This window comes from Amblyomma americanum, chromosome 1, assembly GCF_052857255.1.
Source record: "Amblyomma americanum isolate KBUSLIRL-KWMA chromosome 1, ASM5285725v1, whole genome shotgun sequence".
In the NCBI taxonomy this organism is placed as follows: Eukaryota; Metazoa; Arthropoda; class Arachnida; order Ixodida; family Ixodidae; genus Amblyomma; species Amblyomma americanum.
Genome location: NC_135497.1, coordinates 451,339,372 through 451,353,064, shown reverse-complemented (window position 1 = coordinate 451,353,064; position 13,693 = coordinate 451,339,372). Strand labels below are relative to the sequence as shown.

Here is a 13,693-nt window from a genome sequence, read left to right as displayed (position 1 = left end):
TTTTAAAATTTTTCCATCGCAGAAAACAACGGGAAACGCTTTTGACTGTAGCAAAAACGTTATTAGCAAAAAAATGCAAGCCTGTCGACGAGAGATTTGAGGATATATTGATTGTTATAGTGAAATCTTACAATATCTGAAAAATTTCCATTCATAAACTCTTTCCCATTAAAAAATGGTACGAAATAGTTGAGAACAAGAGACTGCAAGCCTGGATAACTGCTGTGCACAGGGTCAAGTAAGCTCTTTACTAGGGGTGTGCGAATATTTGAAATTTCGAATACGAATCGAATATGTTTCATATTCGGTTCATATTCGTATTCGAGAAATGATATTCGTGAATTTCCGAATATTCGAAAATTCCCGGATACTCGGCAGCGATCGTATACCGCGCAGACTTTCGTAAATTTGTTTGTGGCAAAAGCTCAATATCTCGGAAAATTATCTGAATATAGAGTTTAAAGTTCCAGAAAAACAATATAAAGGCCCTGCTCGCTTTCTTCTCCATCGTTTATTGTGTGGACCGATCGCATTCCGATGCCGCTAGACTTGACCTCGTGCGCAATTCCCCAAGTGGGCTTTCCCACATACCCCACGTGCTGCGAACGAGATGAGGGACGACCCGCTTATAACAATTGCAATGCGAAAGCGCGTTTACTTTTTATTCTTCCATAATAATAAATATGTTATCTAATTAATGCCCACACGCATGGCATTCATTCTGTCACCTTAACTCTCTGAGCGTGACCACTGCCATCTTATTTTGGTCAACTATGATATGTGGGAAAGACTATTTGCGGAATTTCACGTGAGGCTCCCGAAGGGGCGAGTCGAGGTGTCACAACAGGGCAAGCGATCCTGTAAAAATCCCGCCTATTGCATGGTGCACTGTAACCCATGCACCTCCTACGCAGGCGTAACAGCCGGCGTGACAACGTTCGGAGGGCCCCTGTCACTAGGTAAAAAAAATAACCTGGCCGCGTAGTTTTGGTTTCTGAGTTTCGCCACTCGCCCGTGGCAATGGCAACTGTCGGCCCGTGCATTCGCCAGTAGTCCAATCTCAGCACCGTGCCGCTTTCAGACTCTGACTGACATGTCGCTGGTCATTTTTTTTCCTTTTTAGAAGCAGTCTCGCCATTCCAACGTCAATGTGCGTTCCCATCTCGCTTACGTTCGCGATGTTTTCCAGCACACCGAAACTCAGTGCTCGTCACGGGATTACAGGTGCAGGGTTCGTACAGGCTTTGAAGGCACAAATTCAAGGGTTTTTAAGGACTTTCAAGGCCCCCAAAAGTTTTTTCAAGGACTCATTTCAATACTCAATTTAGTACCCTTTATAGTAAAACAACTTTTTTAAAACACGCTGCAACAAATTTATTGAAAACTAAGAAATAGCCGCACTTACACACTAGACTAGTTTAATACTAAAAGAAGACAGGTCGTAACAAGCGTTCATGAAAGCTCCTGAAGCTTTGCGATTATTTCTTGCTTGATGATTAGAAGTTCTTCCGTTTTGCTTTTTGCCGTTCTCCTAAGGCAATTTGACTTCCCAGTGTGCATGACGTTGCCTGTCTCTTCTGCTTTCTCAGCCAAGTTGTCTGCTGAAGCTGTCAGATCAGCAACGGTTGCTTCAAGTCTTGATTTCTTTCGCTTCAAGGTATCAATTTCTTCCTCAACAAGGCGCTTCTTTGACTCATTTGCTTCTTCAAGTTGCTCCTTCTTCTGTGCCTCCAGATATTCGTGATAACGATGCCTTGCAGCTGAAACGGAGGTCCTCAACTCCTTTCTTATAGGAATGTTAAGGATGCCACCTGCCTTATTAACGGCGTCGCATATAACGCGTTATGAGACATACGACATACTTTTCAGGTTTTCCACACAGACCTGCCGGTTGACACTAAATCCCCTTTCCACAGTTGCCTGGCCATGGCTGAGCACAAACAAAAGTTGGACTACTGTCCAGAGCTCAGCGTAGGATGAATCAACTTTCGGAGTTCAAAGAAAAAAATGTCTAGCCTGTCAGAGCTCTTTTCAAAAAAACGCAGCTTGTGCTTCTCCATCTGCAGCATTTCGGCGTACTCAGAGAGAACAGAGTCCCGTTGGCGATCGCTAAATCTTTTTGCAGCGATGAGGGCATTCAAAACATTCTTGAGTCCTGCTAGGCACTGGTCTGGCTTGGTGCACAATTGACGGGGATCCAGTGAGGAAAGGCCTATAACTAAAGGGAATCTTAAAGGACTCTTCTCAAGAACCTTTTTACACACACTAACAAGGAACTGCTTGCATTACATTTTAAATGCAAATGCACCTTTTGCACTGACCTTGGAATTCTTCAAAATTTGTTCAGCTGCATAACCAATGTACACTTCCTCAAGTGCTGTGTGATTGTTCACGTCTTCATTGTTGATTTTCAACAGGCCTGTAGTCCCAACTGATGCAGAGAGAACTGAACACTTCAAAAACTTTGTGAGAAGCTTCCTGACAATTGTTTCGAGGTCCCTTGCCAGAAAAAACACAAGTGGTTGGTCTACCTGATAGTCCATCAGGAAAACTTTCAGAATTAGTGCAATCCCAAGGACAAAGTTAAGTTTTGCTGGGACTAGTGGGTTACTGGAGGAACTGAGCAAGTTTTGAAAGGAGGCACAGTTCGGCTGGTTCACTTTTCTTTTTTGCAGACTCAATGTAAATTCTCACACCAGGCCAGAGCGAAAGGGCTCGTTCAATTACCGGAACATTTTCAACCCAGCGATGGGAGACGTACTTAAGGGGAAATGTAGCCTGACCAATCACCGCTACAAAGTCTTCTTGCCTCGCCGGGGAATCTTGAAATAATGCACTTAGACTAGACAACAGAATGTCCACTCCCCACTTGCTGGCTGTTACACCTGCCCTGTAGGCATTGTGCACAACGTGCAGACTGCAAGTGCCTAAATCTAGGCATTGTACTTGATAGTTTTTTGCAGGTGCTCCTGAAAGCTTCTGAAAATTTTCAAGTTGACATTCGGTCCGTCCATGGACACTTGCAGGATCTTAACAAGTGGTAATGGCTCCAGTGCCTTCAACAATTTATCCTCAATGTCATCTGCCGTCGCGTGGCCCATAAAAACGGATGTGAAGTACCTTGTTATTTTTTGAGATGCATCCCAGTACCTAACGTGTATATCCATCTGCTTCCGATGGAGGTAATCATTTGTGGATTCATCAAACAGAACGGCGTAATAGTCGCACTTATCTATCGCCTGATGAATGGATGATAGAAAGAATGGTCCAAGACCATGACATGTCAGGTATGCGCACTTTTTCTCTCCACATGTGAAGACCTTCGCCACCTCGCTGTCGGGAGACATTCTCTTGAACAGATCGATTGTGTGGGCAGATGAGCTGTACGAGTAATGACACGTGACAACTTTCAAAGCCCACAATATTTCCGCTTCTGTCACTAAATCGTGAGCCTTGCTTGCAGCATTCAAATTTGAGGACTCTGTTTCGACCACACGAACAGATTTGCCACACTCACGCGATGTCACGTAGTTCAACATGGAGCTATCTGCTGCGTTCTTCATGCTCGCGCTGTGTTTCGAACTCCTCTTGTGGCTCTTCAACGCAGACTCTCCCATCGACGAGATGTCAAACACTTTTCCGCACGGTCTGCATCTAGCACGATGCGAACTTGTGGTCTCCGGTGCAATCCAGTCTTTGTACTCGTCATGCTGAAAATTGCACTTCCCGGGCATTGCCCGCACACACAGTTATGTCCACGTCCAGCGCGTGCCGCAATACACGTGCTCTGAATAAGCCAACGGGAGACGATTAACAAGCGGTATGAAGACAGAAACCATAAAAAGTGCGCGACTGCAGCGAACAAAAAACACAACACGACAATATGACAACATGGAGGACGAACGCCCGAACCGGACTGGATTTTCTTGGCTTGGATCCGGAGGCAACCCTCGCTTTCAATGTGGCCAGTTGATCAATGGGCAATCGCTGAACGGTGCCAATGGCTATCATCACGAAATTCAAGGGTTTTTCAGGCACCACTAAATATTTCAAGGTTTTCAAGGCCTTGAAAATCACATTTTCAAATTCAAGGGTTTTCAAGGTTTTCAAGGACCCGTGCGAACCCTGAGGTGTTTTCACGATAGAGCCGCCTCATAAGACTACTGCATTTTCGGTAGTTTTTTTTTTCGGGGCCGCGGGGCATTTTATAAATCGACCTTCAAATTACCCGGGCATTTCTGTCGGTTCTTTGAACTCCAAATTAATGAGGTTTTACTAGCCATCATGTTATTTTTGTTTCCAGTCTTGTCATGTTATGGATTTCATTCTGCCTGACCACATTACAGGTTTGGGTAGTGTTATGCTGTTCAATTAAGTAGTATACATTTCTGTGCACATCATGAATTTTTTTTTTATACGGTGCTCAGGCAGTCTAGTTTTGTTTATTTCACTTGCAAAGGCCATACACTATTTTTAAAAAATATGAACAACAATGTTTGCTTGTTTATCTTTTCTGAATTTATTTTTTGTGCTGACCAGATATTCGATATTCAATTCGATATTCGAAGCCATTTTTTCTTCATATTCATATTCGATTCGTATTAGAAAATTTCAATATTCGCACACCCCTACTTTTTACTCTTGCTAATCATGTTGGGCATGTTGCATGTATAACATTGTTTCTGACCAGTTTTCGTTGTGATTCACTGAGCATGCAGTGTTTAGTAGTAGAGCTCGGGCCAAAGAATCTCATTTTTTTTTGCCAGTAAAGCCGTGCGCCAGTCAGGTAAAGCAAAGAATTATTTGAGAAACTGACATCAACAGCTGCGTTATGCAGACGTGTGTGAGGCAAGGTCAGTGATCGCCTCAGTGTTCTGATGAGTAATGCCCGGCTCATTTTATAAAGTTACTTTACTGCATGTAAAAATGTCTTTAAAAACATAGCCAAAATCATAGCCAAAATGTTTGCTTGCACATGAATGAGCATTTGCATATGAGCGATCGCTCTGCAAATAAATTGTTTTGGAGATGCACATGCGCTGTAATTGGCATTAAAATAAATATACTAACCGCTTACCTCAGTGGCAGTGAATAACCAAACTGGAGCATTTTTTTCTTTTAGCCATAACCGAGCAGCTGGTAGGCGCATTTCGTGCATGTTTTCATTTTTCTCTGCAGCCTCGTGTATTGCCTTAAGGGCACTTTATTTTTGTTTAAATAAACATAATTTTCATTATTATTTAGTGAAAAACGTAACAAAATCCTACCTATATGGCCAACAAAATTGCATGCACTGATCTGCTCAGCCTTCCAACAAAATTAAGTATTTTGCGAAAATGACCGTGCCAAAATAAAGGTATTTACCTCGAATGCCCCGTCGTAAATGATTTTGTCATTTACTTGGGACACACATTTCGCCATTATGGTAACAGCGTTTTCATCAACAATCAGCTCCACGAGGGGAGCATGGTGCACTAGTAGTTATCCTTTTTTCAAGTTTGCACTGCGAAAAAAATTTCACTGTACCCTATTTCTTTGAACCCACATCTCAGAGTGTACATTTTCCTAATTCTCTGAAGCTCGTCAGCTTTTAAGCACGAGGGAAAAAGCACGCGACTGCACAAACAGATTTGCAGGCAGGCCAACATGTGCAAAGCATGTGCAGAACTGGCCCCTTTGAAGAGGAAGTGCGCGCTATTTGCGCAACTAATCAATGGGAGGGGTGACTAGCATGCCCGGTCAATTATGAGGAGTCGGCCGGAGAGGGTGCTTTTCACTGGCACCTGCAGCGCCCCCCTGCGAAGCTGCAGTTCCCAATAGCGTGACTGCTGCGGCAGCCGTCGCCACCTCCGCCGCGGCTCGCGCAATGCTGATACAAGTGGGGTAGGGACAGCGGGAGAGGCAAGGGCACCGCGGTTGAGCTGGAGGAGAGTGCGTGCAGTCGGGCCGCCGCCATGGACGGGCCACAGAGGCACATGCTTCTTCTCGCATGCTCCCTCTTTCGTTCTGCCCGCCGCTGTTGCCCCAGGAAACGGACTCTCCGCCTTGCATCACTGGCGCTCTGTGCCGTCCCCGCTCCAGAGTCCCGACGCGCAATAGCGCAATAGCTATCGGCACTGGAATCACGTAAGCAACCGCGCAGCAGCGATGGGCGTGCACTGCTCGCGTCGTTTCGTTTATACTATGCCCTATCATTTTTCACTGCTTTTGAGCATCAACTGTTGTATTGCCATGTGGTATGGTGTTCCAAAAGCGAAAGCAACGGAGATGCGCCGACAGCACTGAAGCACGATGCGTTGTCTCAACTGCAGTCGCTCGTTGCGATCGTTGATGTTCCTCTCATGTCAGTTCGTGCTTTATCATCGTGAAACTTTTCTGTCAAATTCTGTAACACGGCAAAAACTAACAGATAGTCGGCCTAGCAAGTTTTTTATATCAAGGTCCACTGCCACTGCACGTTCGTTACATGGAGGTCTTAAATGCACGCACTTCAATGGGGGCGGCATGGGGGAATTAAAAAACTTTGTTATATTGAGGAATTCCCTACATGGAGGTTAATTACATCCACTGCCTTAAAATGACACTTAACCTGAAGCTCACAGCTTTGTTTTAAAAAGTTTTTGGCCTTGTTAATTATTAAAAGCTCTGGTGCAAGTAGCCTCTTTGTTGTTAAAAGGCAGTAACCTATTGATACAGGTCAGCTTCAGTTTGTCCTCAGCACACATGTGTCTGCATGCTGTCTTATTCCAGGCCAGTCAGTCCCACAACCCCCATGGTGCTTTGCCCTGGAACCCACCTGCTCGGCGTGTCTGGCCTGCTCAACCACCGAGTTCTGGCTCTTGTACCTTGGATGTGCCCGGCGCCGCTCCAGGCTATTCAGCCGGTTCACGAGCTGCTGAAGGCGCTTCTGCTGCGCTGCTTGCACAGCCTCCCTCTGCGTTTAAATGTGCCTTGCTCGAGCACACACTCGCAATGGCATAATCTGGCAATGCAGAGCACAGGGTCATTCAAGAATGGTGGCCAAACTGCGCCAACGCTACATCAGACATGAGTACACTTTGCAGCAACATATACTACTTGCATTTCCCAGTTCTCGTCATATTTTTAAGCCATAAGCTTAAAAATTCACCCCCTAGTACAAAATTGCTTGCTTACAATTCACTAATTAGACTGAAACTTGAATATGTATGTGTTGTTTGGGATCTGTTAACTTACCATAACATTACCAGTCTTAAAAAGGTACAGCAGAAAGCTATTAGGTTGTTTTACTCAAAATTTTTTCCGTATGACACACCCTCTGAAATTATGCATGCTAAGGGCATTCAGTGTCGCAAACAATGAAGGAAAAATTTACGTCTGTAATTTCTTTTCTTGCTTTGAAACAATAACCTCGGAATTAAACTTTACCCTATCTGTCACATTCAACGCTGAGGCATACTCGCCACCACTATCCTAACTCGCTGACACCGTATTTTGCACGAACAAATTTATCTATGTTTTCAGATTTTTCCTCGCACTGTAACAGATTGGAATTATTCTTTATTGCTTTTCGCCACACTCTGATGTTTTATTAACTTTGCTCATACTTGTTTTGTTTATCTTTCTACCCATCCTGCTTGGACGTGTACAAGGTTGGCAGTATTGAATAAATAAATAACTAATTGGCAGGAGCAGAAGAAAAATGCCTTGCACATTCTTGCACACCTCTGGGAAAAAAGTCTAACAGCATTAGCAGTATCACACACAAGCCCCGTTTTTTTTTTTTTTTTCATGAGAGTGCCAACACACACTGACGTCACAAGGAGGGTGCAGTCGGCACCGCGTGCAGAGCTCAAGTGGGTGCAGCTGTAGCAGAGGAGGGGGGAATGCAGAGAAATTGATGGTGGCGCCGCGGTTGTTGAAAAGCCTTATTGTGAAACTCAGTTGCAAAACTCGTAGTTTTCTATGGTTAGTTGTCTGAGAGCTCATTTTCCGTCAAAATAACTCCCCTATGGAGGAACCTCAAAGCAACAGGCTTGGCTTCAAAAAGGCCAATCATTGGCCCACATTGGACTCGCACAACCTTTTCACCCGACCTGCAAACATTTCGGAGGATACATCTGTATATGGAGTCCTGAGAGGGAGGGGGGTTCTAGTTTGAAACCTATAAAAAACTGCTTGGCATCTAAATGGGACTGGGGCATCTACGTTATCATTACTTGTATTGTTATCTGTCGAAAGCAAACTGGCAAAAAATAGCAACGTTGAAGAAACAATCAGCAGCTTTGCAGCTCCCACAGAGAGCAAAGGAAAATTTTTATTTCCAATTTTTTTTTTTGCTCCATGTAGACTCCAAGTGAGTGAATGCATTCAATAGGTGCCTACACAGTTGGTACATTCATTTTCCATGATCAAAGTAATATGAGAGGTGTTCAAGAAGTTGTCTATTTCAATACCTAAAACTAAATTTTGGGAGCAAATTGAACTTACTACATAATGCTGTTCCTCTTCACATCAACACATTAATTTCACTATGCTTTCGATGGTTTATTTCACAACAGAAGCTTCTTGCTGCTGCAGGAAGCCTGTTAGTGCTTTTCACAGAATTATCACTGTAAAGTCGCTGCCAACGCAGAAATTTGTTCAGGTTACGAAAGACAACCTAATCCCAAAGACCCAGGTCTGAAGTGAAGGATGACTGGTTAAGCTTCATGAAGTCACATTTCCTGATTTGCAAGGCTTACGAGGTTGTTTGTGCATTGTCCTTTATCAACAGCACACTTGTTGACAAATTCCCCCAAGGTTTTGCTTTGACTGCTCACGTAGTGCCTCTATCATTGAACAATAGATGCTTCCTGCCATCACATTGTGTAGCATGAAACACCTCCTGTATCATAAAAATAGCTGACATTTCCAGTTTCTTTCACGTTGGTGAGCCTTGTGGCTCCATTGCATTTGATCTAGTTTGGATTGTAGAGTGTGGTGCTGGACCTATGTTTCAAGATCCATAAATGAGAATAGAGGCCTCCTGAAATTTTGTAGCGATAGCTACACTGCACCAGCCACTTCGCTAGGTCAGCGTGGCTGCGCGCAGAGCCTCGACATCACTGCTCCACCAGCTGTGCGCATGTGCGGAATTTGGTTTATGGTTGATGGGAGTTTAACGTCCCAAAGCGACACAGGCTATGAGAGACGCCGTAGTGAAGGGCTCTGGAAATTTCGACCACCTGGGGTTCTTTAACGTGCACTGGCATCGCGCATGTGTGGAGTGACGTCATAGCCCGCAGCTGGTGTGCCCGCCACATGCCTCGCCACTGTGCCGACGGCGGAGCAGACGCCACCTGCCTCGTCAGCTGTGCGCATACACGGAGTGACGTCAGAGCACGCAGCTGGTGTGCACGCCGCGTGCCTACATTATGGTAGCATTTTGAGCCTTCAGCGCAGCGGCGTGGCGTGCTGGCCGAGTGGGGGAGGTGTGGAGAGGGGTAGAGAGTGAATCCACGTCCAGGGACGAAGATGAAGAAGGAACGCCCAGCGAAACGCAGCGGCGAAAGACTGACCTTGCAATTCGACTGAGCAAGTCCACTCGGCCAGCTGTAGCTATCGCTAAACCAGAGACATTTTTCTAAGCATGCCTAAATTATCTCCGCTTAACTGCCGGTGACACGCTTTTGGCTCAGGCATCAGCATTTGTGGCACTCTCCGGAAACTGGCCTTCGAAACCATCAAAACATCATGAATGATACTGGAAACTGTGCCTCCTAAAGTGCCCCATTCATGAGCTATAACACCAACAATCTTACAAAATCATTGCCTCCAAATTATGGCGATCATCTTCAATTTATTCTGTAACACTATTAAACTTTTTGACCCAAAACTTCACCTAGTGGTAGTAAGGTGCATTACAATCAGTACAGCAATAATCCTTTCATGAATATATTAACATTTCTTTGTTCTTTGCAGAGAATTTAATCGTAAAACAAAGTTCAAAATCTCTTTCTCTTTTGCTAGTAGCTCACTTTACTGCCCTTGCCATAAGGCCACTTCCAGTGCTTTAATCAGACCAAACTGCTACTATGTATTAGGTCCGGACTTGCCTCAATCTGACAGACAAGCTCAGCTCCCTTGCATCGGTGGAACCTACTGGGTAGACAACTTACTGAACTCCCTGTGTTTATGTATCAAGTGACGTTCTGGAAGTATTTATTTTGCCTTAATAAATATTTGTACCATGTTATTTTTGCAAATGTACTTCAGCTCTTATGCGATATCTGTGTAAACTGCCTTGATAGACTGCTTAATTGTTCTTGGTCATTCCTACGCAAATAAGTTTGTTTGTTTTAGGTTTGCTCGAGTGAGCCTTGCACCATTCGTCGAAATCAGTACATATGTTTTCATATGCTGGGACAGTGTTCGCATCAGTTCATAATTGGTCTGTTTGCAGTCATGACTCCGGATATCAATTCAGTTTTTCCATACATTTTCAAATACCATATTTACACGATTGTAAGTCGACTCGAATGTAAGTCGACCCCCCATATCGCATGTCAGAAGAAAGACTTGGAGGTCACATAACCTTGGTCTTTAATTGTAGAATGCAATAGCTTTATCCTCCTGCCGCCACTTATTGTCAGCTGCTATTGGCCACCGCATGCGGGTGTCCCTAGTGGGCACATTCCAAAACGAAAATGTATTATACCCCTGTCACACAGGTATTTCGAGGGCCCTCGAACCGATAGTCGATCGACTCAAAGGCGATCGAGCGCTGCCACACGGGCAGTTTCAATGGCGATCGAGTCAATAGCCTATCGAGTCAACAGAGCAGCGCGGAACTCCATCGAGATTTCGAGGGCCTTCGAGCGCTGCCCAAGGTTGCTAGCGTTGCTTCGAGCGGCGCCAAGCGCACTTTCGTACACGACACATTCACGGTGCAAAAGCATGAACAAACATTATTCGCCTAGACTTTAATGCAACCAGTCTGTACAATAATTCTAAAATTGTATCAGACTGGTTTTAAGCACATTAAGCGCATTAATTTGGCGTTGGTCTTTGCGTTGTTTGCGTTGGCGCCCTGCCCGCCCACTTCGCAGCGATAACAACTTCGTCGCTAATTCCTTAAAGCAATATTGTGTTCTAAGCTGTTGTATTCGCCTTCGATTTGCCAATTCTTACCCTCGCATAAAGTTTCAAGAGACAAATCGCTTTTGTTTTTCAGAAATCAAGGTGACTTCCCATGTGTTAAGCCTAACGAAGCAGCGCTCCGACGCAGTTGGACTGGCTTGGTTTTGACTCGTCTTGTATTAGAGTGGCTACAGCAGTGTCTGCATCTGTCCTTCGTGTCCGTGCAATTAAAAGGGTTTTAAATGACATGCGTGTATGCATGTATTTAAGCATTTCGTATACATTTATCATATATTGTTATTTTGTAAAATCTAAAGTAGCGATTGTGGCGCCACACAAGCGTAGCGTGAGACATGAGAACCATTTCAATGGCCATTGAGATTTGCCATGTAGCAGCGACACAACTCCTTCGAGTTCGATGGTGATTGAGAATCTCGAAGACACTCGACTAGATAGGCATTGAAACTGGCCGTCTGACAGGGGTATTAGTCACTGTACTCGTCCACACTTGTGCCGTCTTTGCTAGTGTGTTGTGTTGTGTTTTATGGCACATAGGCAACTGAGGCCATCATGCACCAAGAACAAGGTATAGGAAAAGTCTTTTGTTGAATATTATAGAAATGTTAGAATCATCCCTGCTCTAGAGGCCCTCAAACGTTAATATTACCCAGTTAACACATACACAAATTTTAGAAATGGCTACAAATAAAAGCTTTAAAGAGGGCCGGGTAACCTCAGTAGCTTTCCCTGGCTGCGCAAGGATATCGAGGCTCCCAACCAATTCAAAATAAAAGCCTCAGCTTTCTTCTCAGGCATGGGAAAGTGGCTGAGGTGTACTAAAATTCAAACAAACCAGTGGGTAAAAAATTTAGGGTCTCTTGAGAAATCCCGTTTCGTTAAGAAAGCTAAAAACACATGATATATCAACAGTTGCATCATCTCCTAAATGCAGTGCGGGATGAAAAGGAATGCATTTATTATAAAATTCAGTAAAATACGTTTTTCTTAGTTCTTCCAGTTCCACACAAGAGAATAAAATGTGGTTAACCGTGAGTTCATCTCCACATTCTTGGCAAACAGGTTTGTCTTGTTTTGTTAGTAGGAAGTTGTGCGTAAGTTGCGTGTGACCTATTCGGACACGGCATAAGATCACTTCCTTGAAACGTTCTTGGTGCACACATGACTTAAATTCATCTAAAACTGGTTTTACCAAGTGTATTACCAAGTGTAGTTTATTATTTACCTCATTGTTTCAAGCCGACTGCCATTTTTTTCTTAGTTTCCTTGCTACTAATTTCATGCAATCATGAAACGGTATATTAACTTTCTTTATATCCTTGCCACGAGCTTTAGCAGCACACACATCTGCTCTCTCATTGCCTTTTATTCCCACATGACTCGGGACCCAGCACAGTTTTATATTTTGTCCTTGAGCTGTGGCAGTTACTATGTTGTGTATGATGTCACCAAGCAGAGGGGAGCTTGCATTTTTAGAATGGAGAGCTCTAAGTACACTTAAGGAGTCTGTGTAAATAACAGAATTTTTTAGGTTCTCACTTAGTATTTTTTCTATGGTCATCCATACTGCGTAGCACTCCACGGCAAAGATGGAGGAACACTGTGGCAGTCTTACTATTTCCTCCGAATTCCCTCCCACCACTGCGCTTCCTACGCAACTATCTGTTCTTGATCCATCAGTATAAAATTCTGTAAAACTACTGTATTTTTCTTCAAGGGCATGGAATTCTTGTATTATATGTTGCTGTGGAGTTAGTTTTTTACGGAAATATGCAAGAGTGAGGTCACAGATTGCAGGAAAATTTAACCACGGAGGCAGCAGACCACGTCTTCGAGCAATGCCAGGTAATGCATCCATTACGCCGAGGTTTTTGCACATATCTTCAAAACACAGAAGTGGCCTTATAGCTAATAGTTTGTTGTTAAATAGTGTTCTAGATGGGCACTTTGTGGCTATTTGGTGACAGAAATGTTTAGGTAGTGAACGGATTTTTAAAACGTACGAGCATGTGAGCATGGTTCTTCTCTCTGTAAGTGATGGTTCGTTGGTTTCCACATAAAGACTGTTTATCGGTGACGTCCTGTATGCACCGGTGGAAAGACGCAAGCCTAAATTATGTACTGGATCTAGCCGTTTAAGGTACGTTCGCCTCGCTGATCCATAAACTATGCATCGTAATCTAATCCAGAACGTACTACAGAGAAATGAATCTGTAAAAAAAGACAAGTCCTATCGGAACCCCAGTGTTTTCGTGAAATTACTTTTAGTATATTCAGAGATTTAGAAGCTTTCTTTTTGAGTATGTTTATGTGTGGTAGGAATGTGAGCTTTTTGTCATAAGTTATTCCTAGATATTTGTGCTCATCTTTAATTGGTAGTGCGACTTCATTTAAATACAGAGAGGGATCAGTGTGCAGTCCTCTTCTAAGCGAGAAAAGATAAGCTACTGACTTTTGCGTAGAAAACTTGAAACCATTTTTGTCTGCCCATGTTGTTAGTTTATTTACTGTCAGCTGTATTTGCATCTCGCACGATGTAACGCTAGAGGATGTGCAAGCAATCTGAAGATCGTCG

The 13,693-nt window shown here is 43.8% G+C and overlaps 1 protein-coding gene across 2 annotated transcripts in view; it reads right to left on the bottom strand.

Annotated features, from left to right (window-relative positions):
- LOC144115967 (valine--tRNA ligase, mitochondrial-like) overlaps positions 1 to 13,693 on the bottom strand; it is a 192,426-nt gene that overhangs the window by 6,838 nt on the left and 171,895 nt on the right. For both annotated transcript variants that reach the window (XM_077650611.1, XM_077650614.1), the window contains one exon: positions 6,797 to 6,934. In XM_077650611.1, the coding sequence (XP_077506737.1) occupies positions 6,797 to 6,934 (138 nt within the window). The remainder of the gene's footprint in view (positions 1 to 6,796; positions 6,935 to 13,693) is intronic.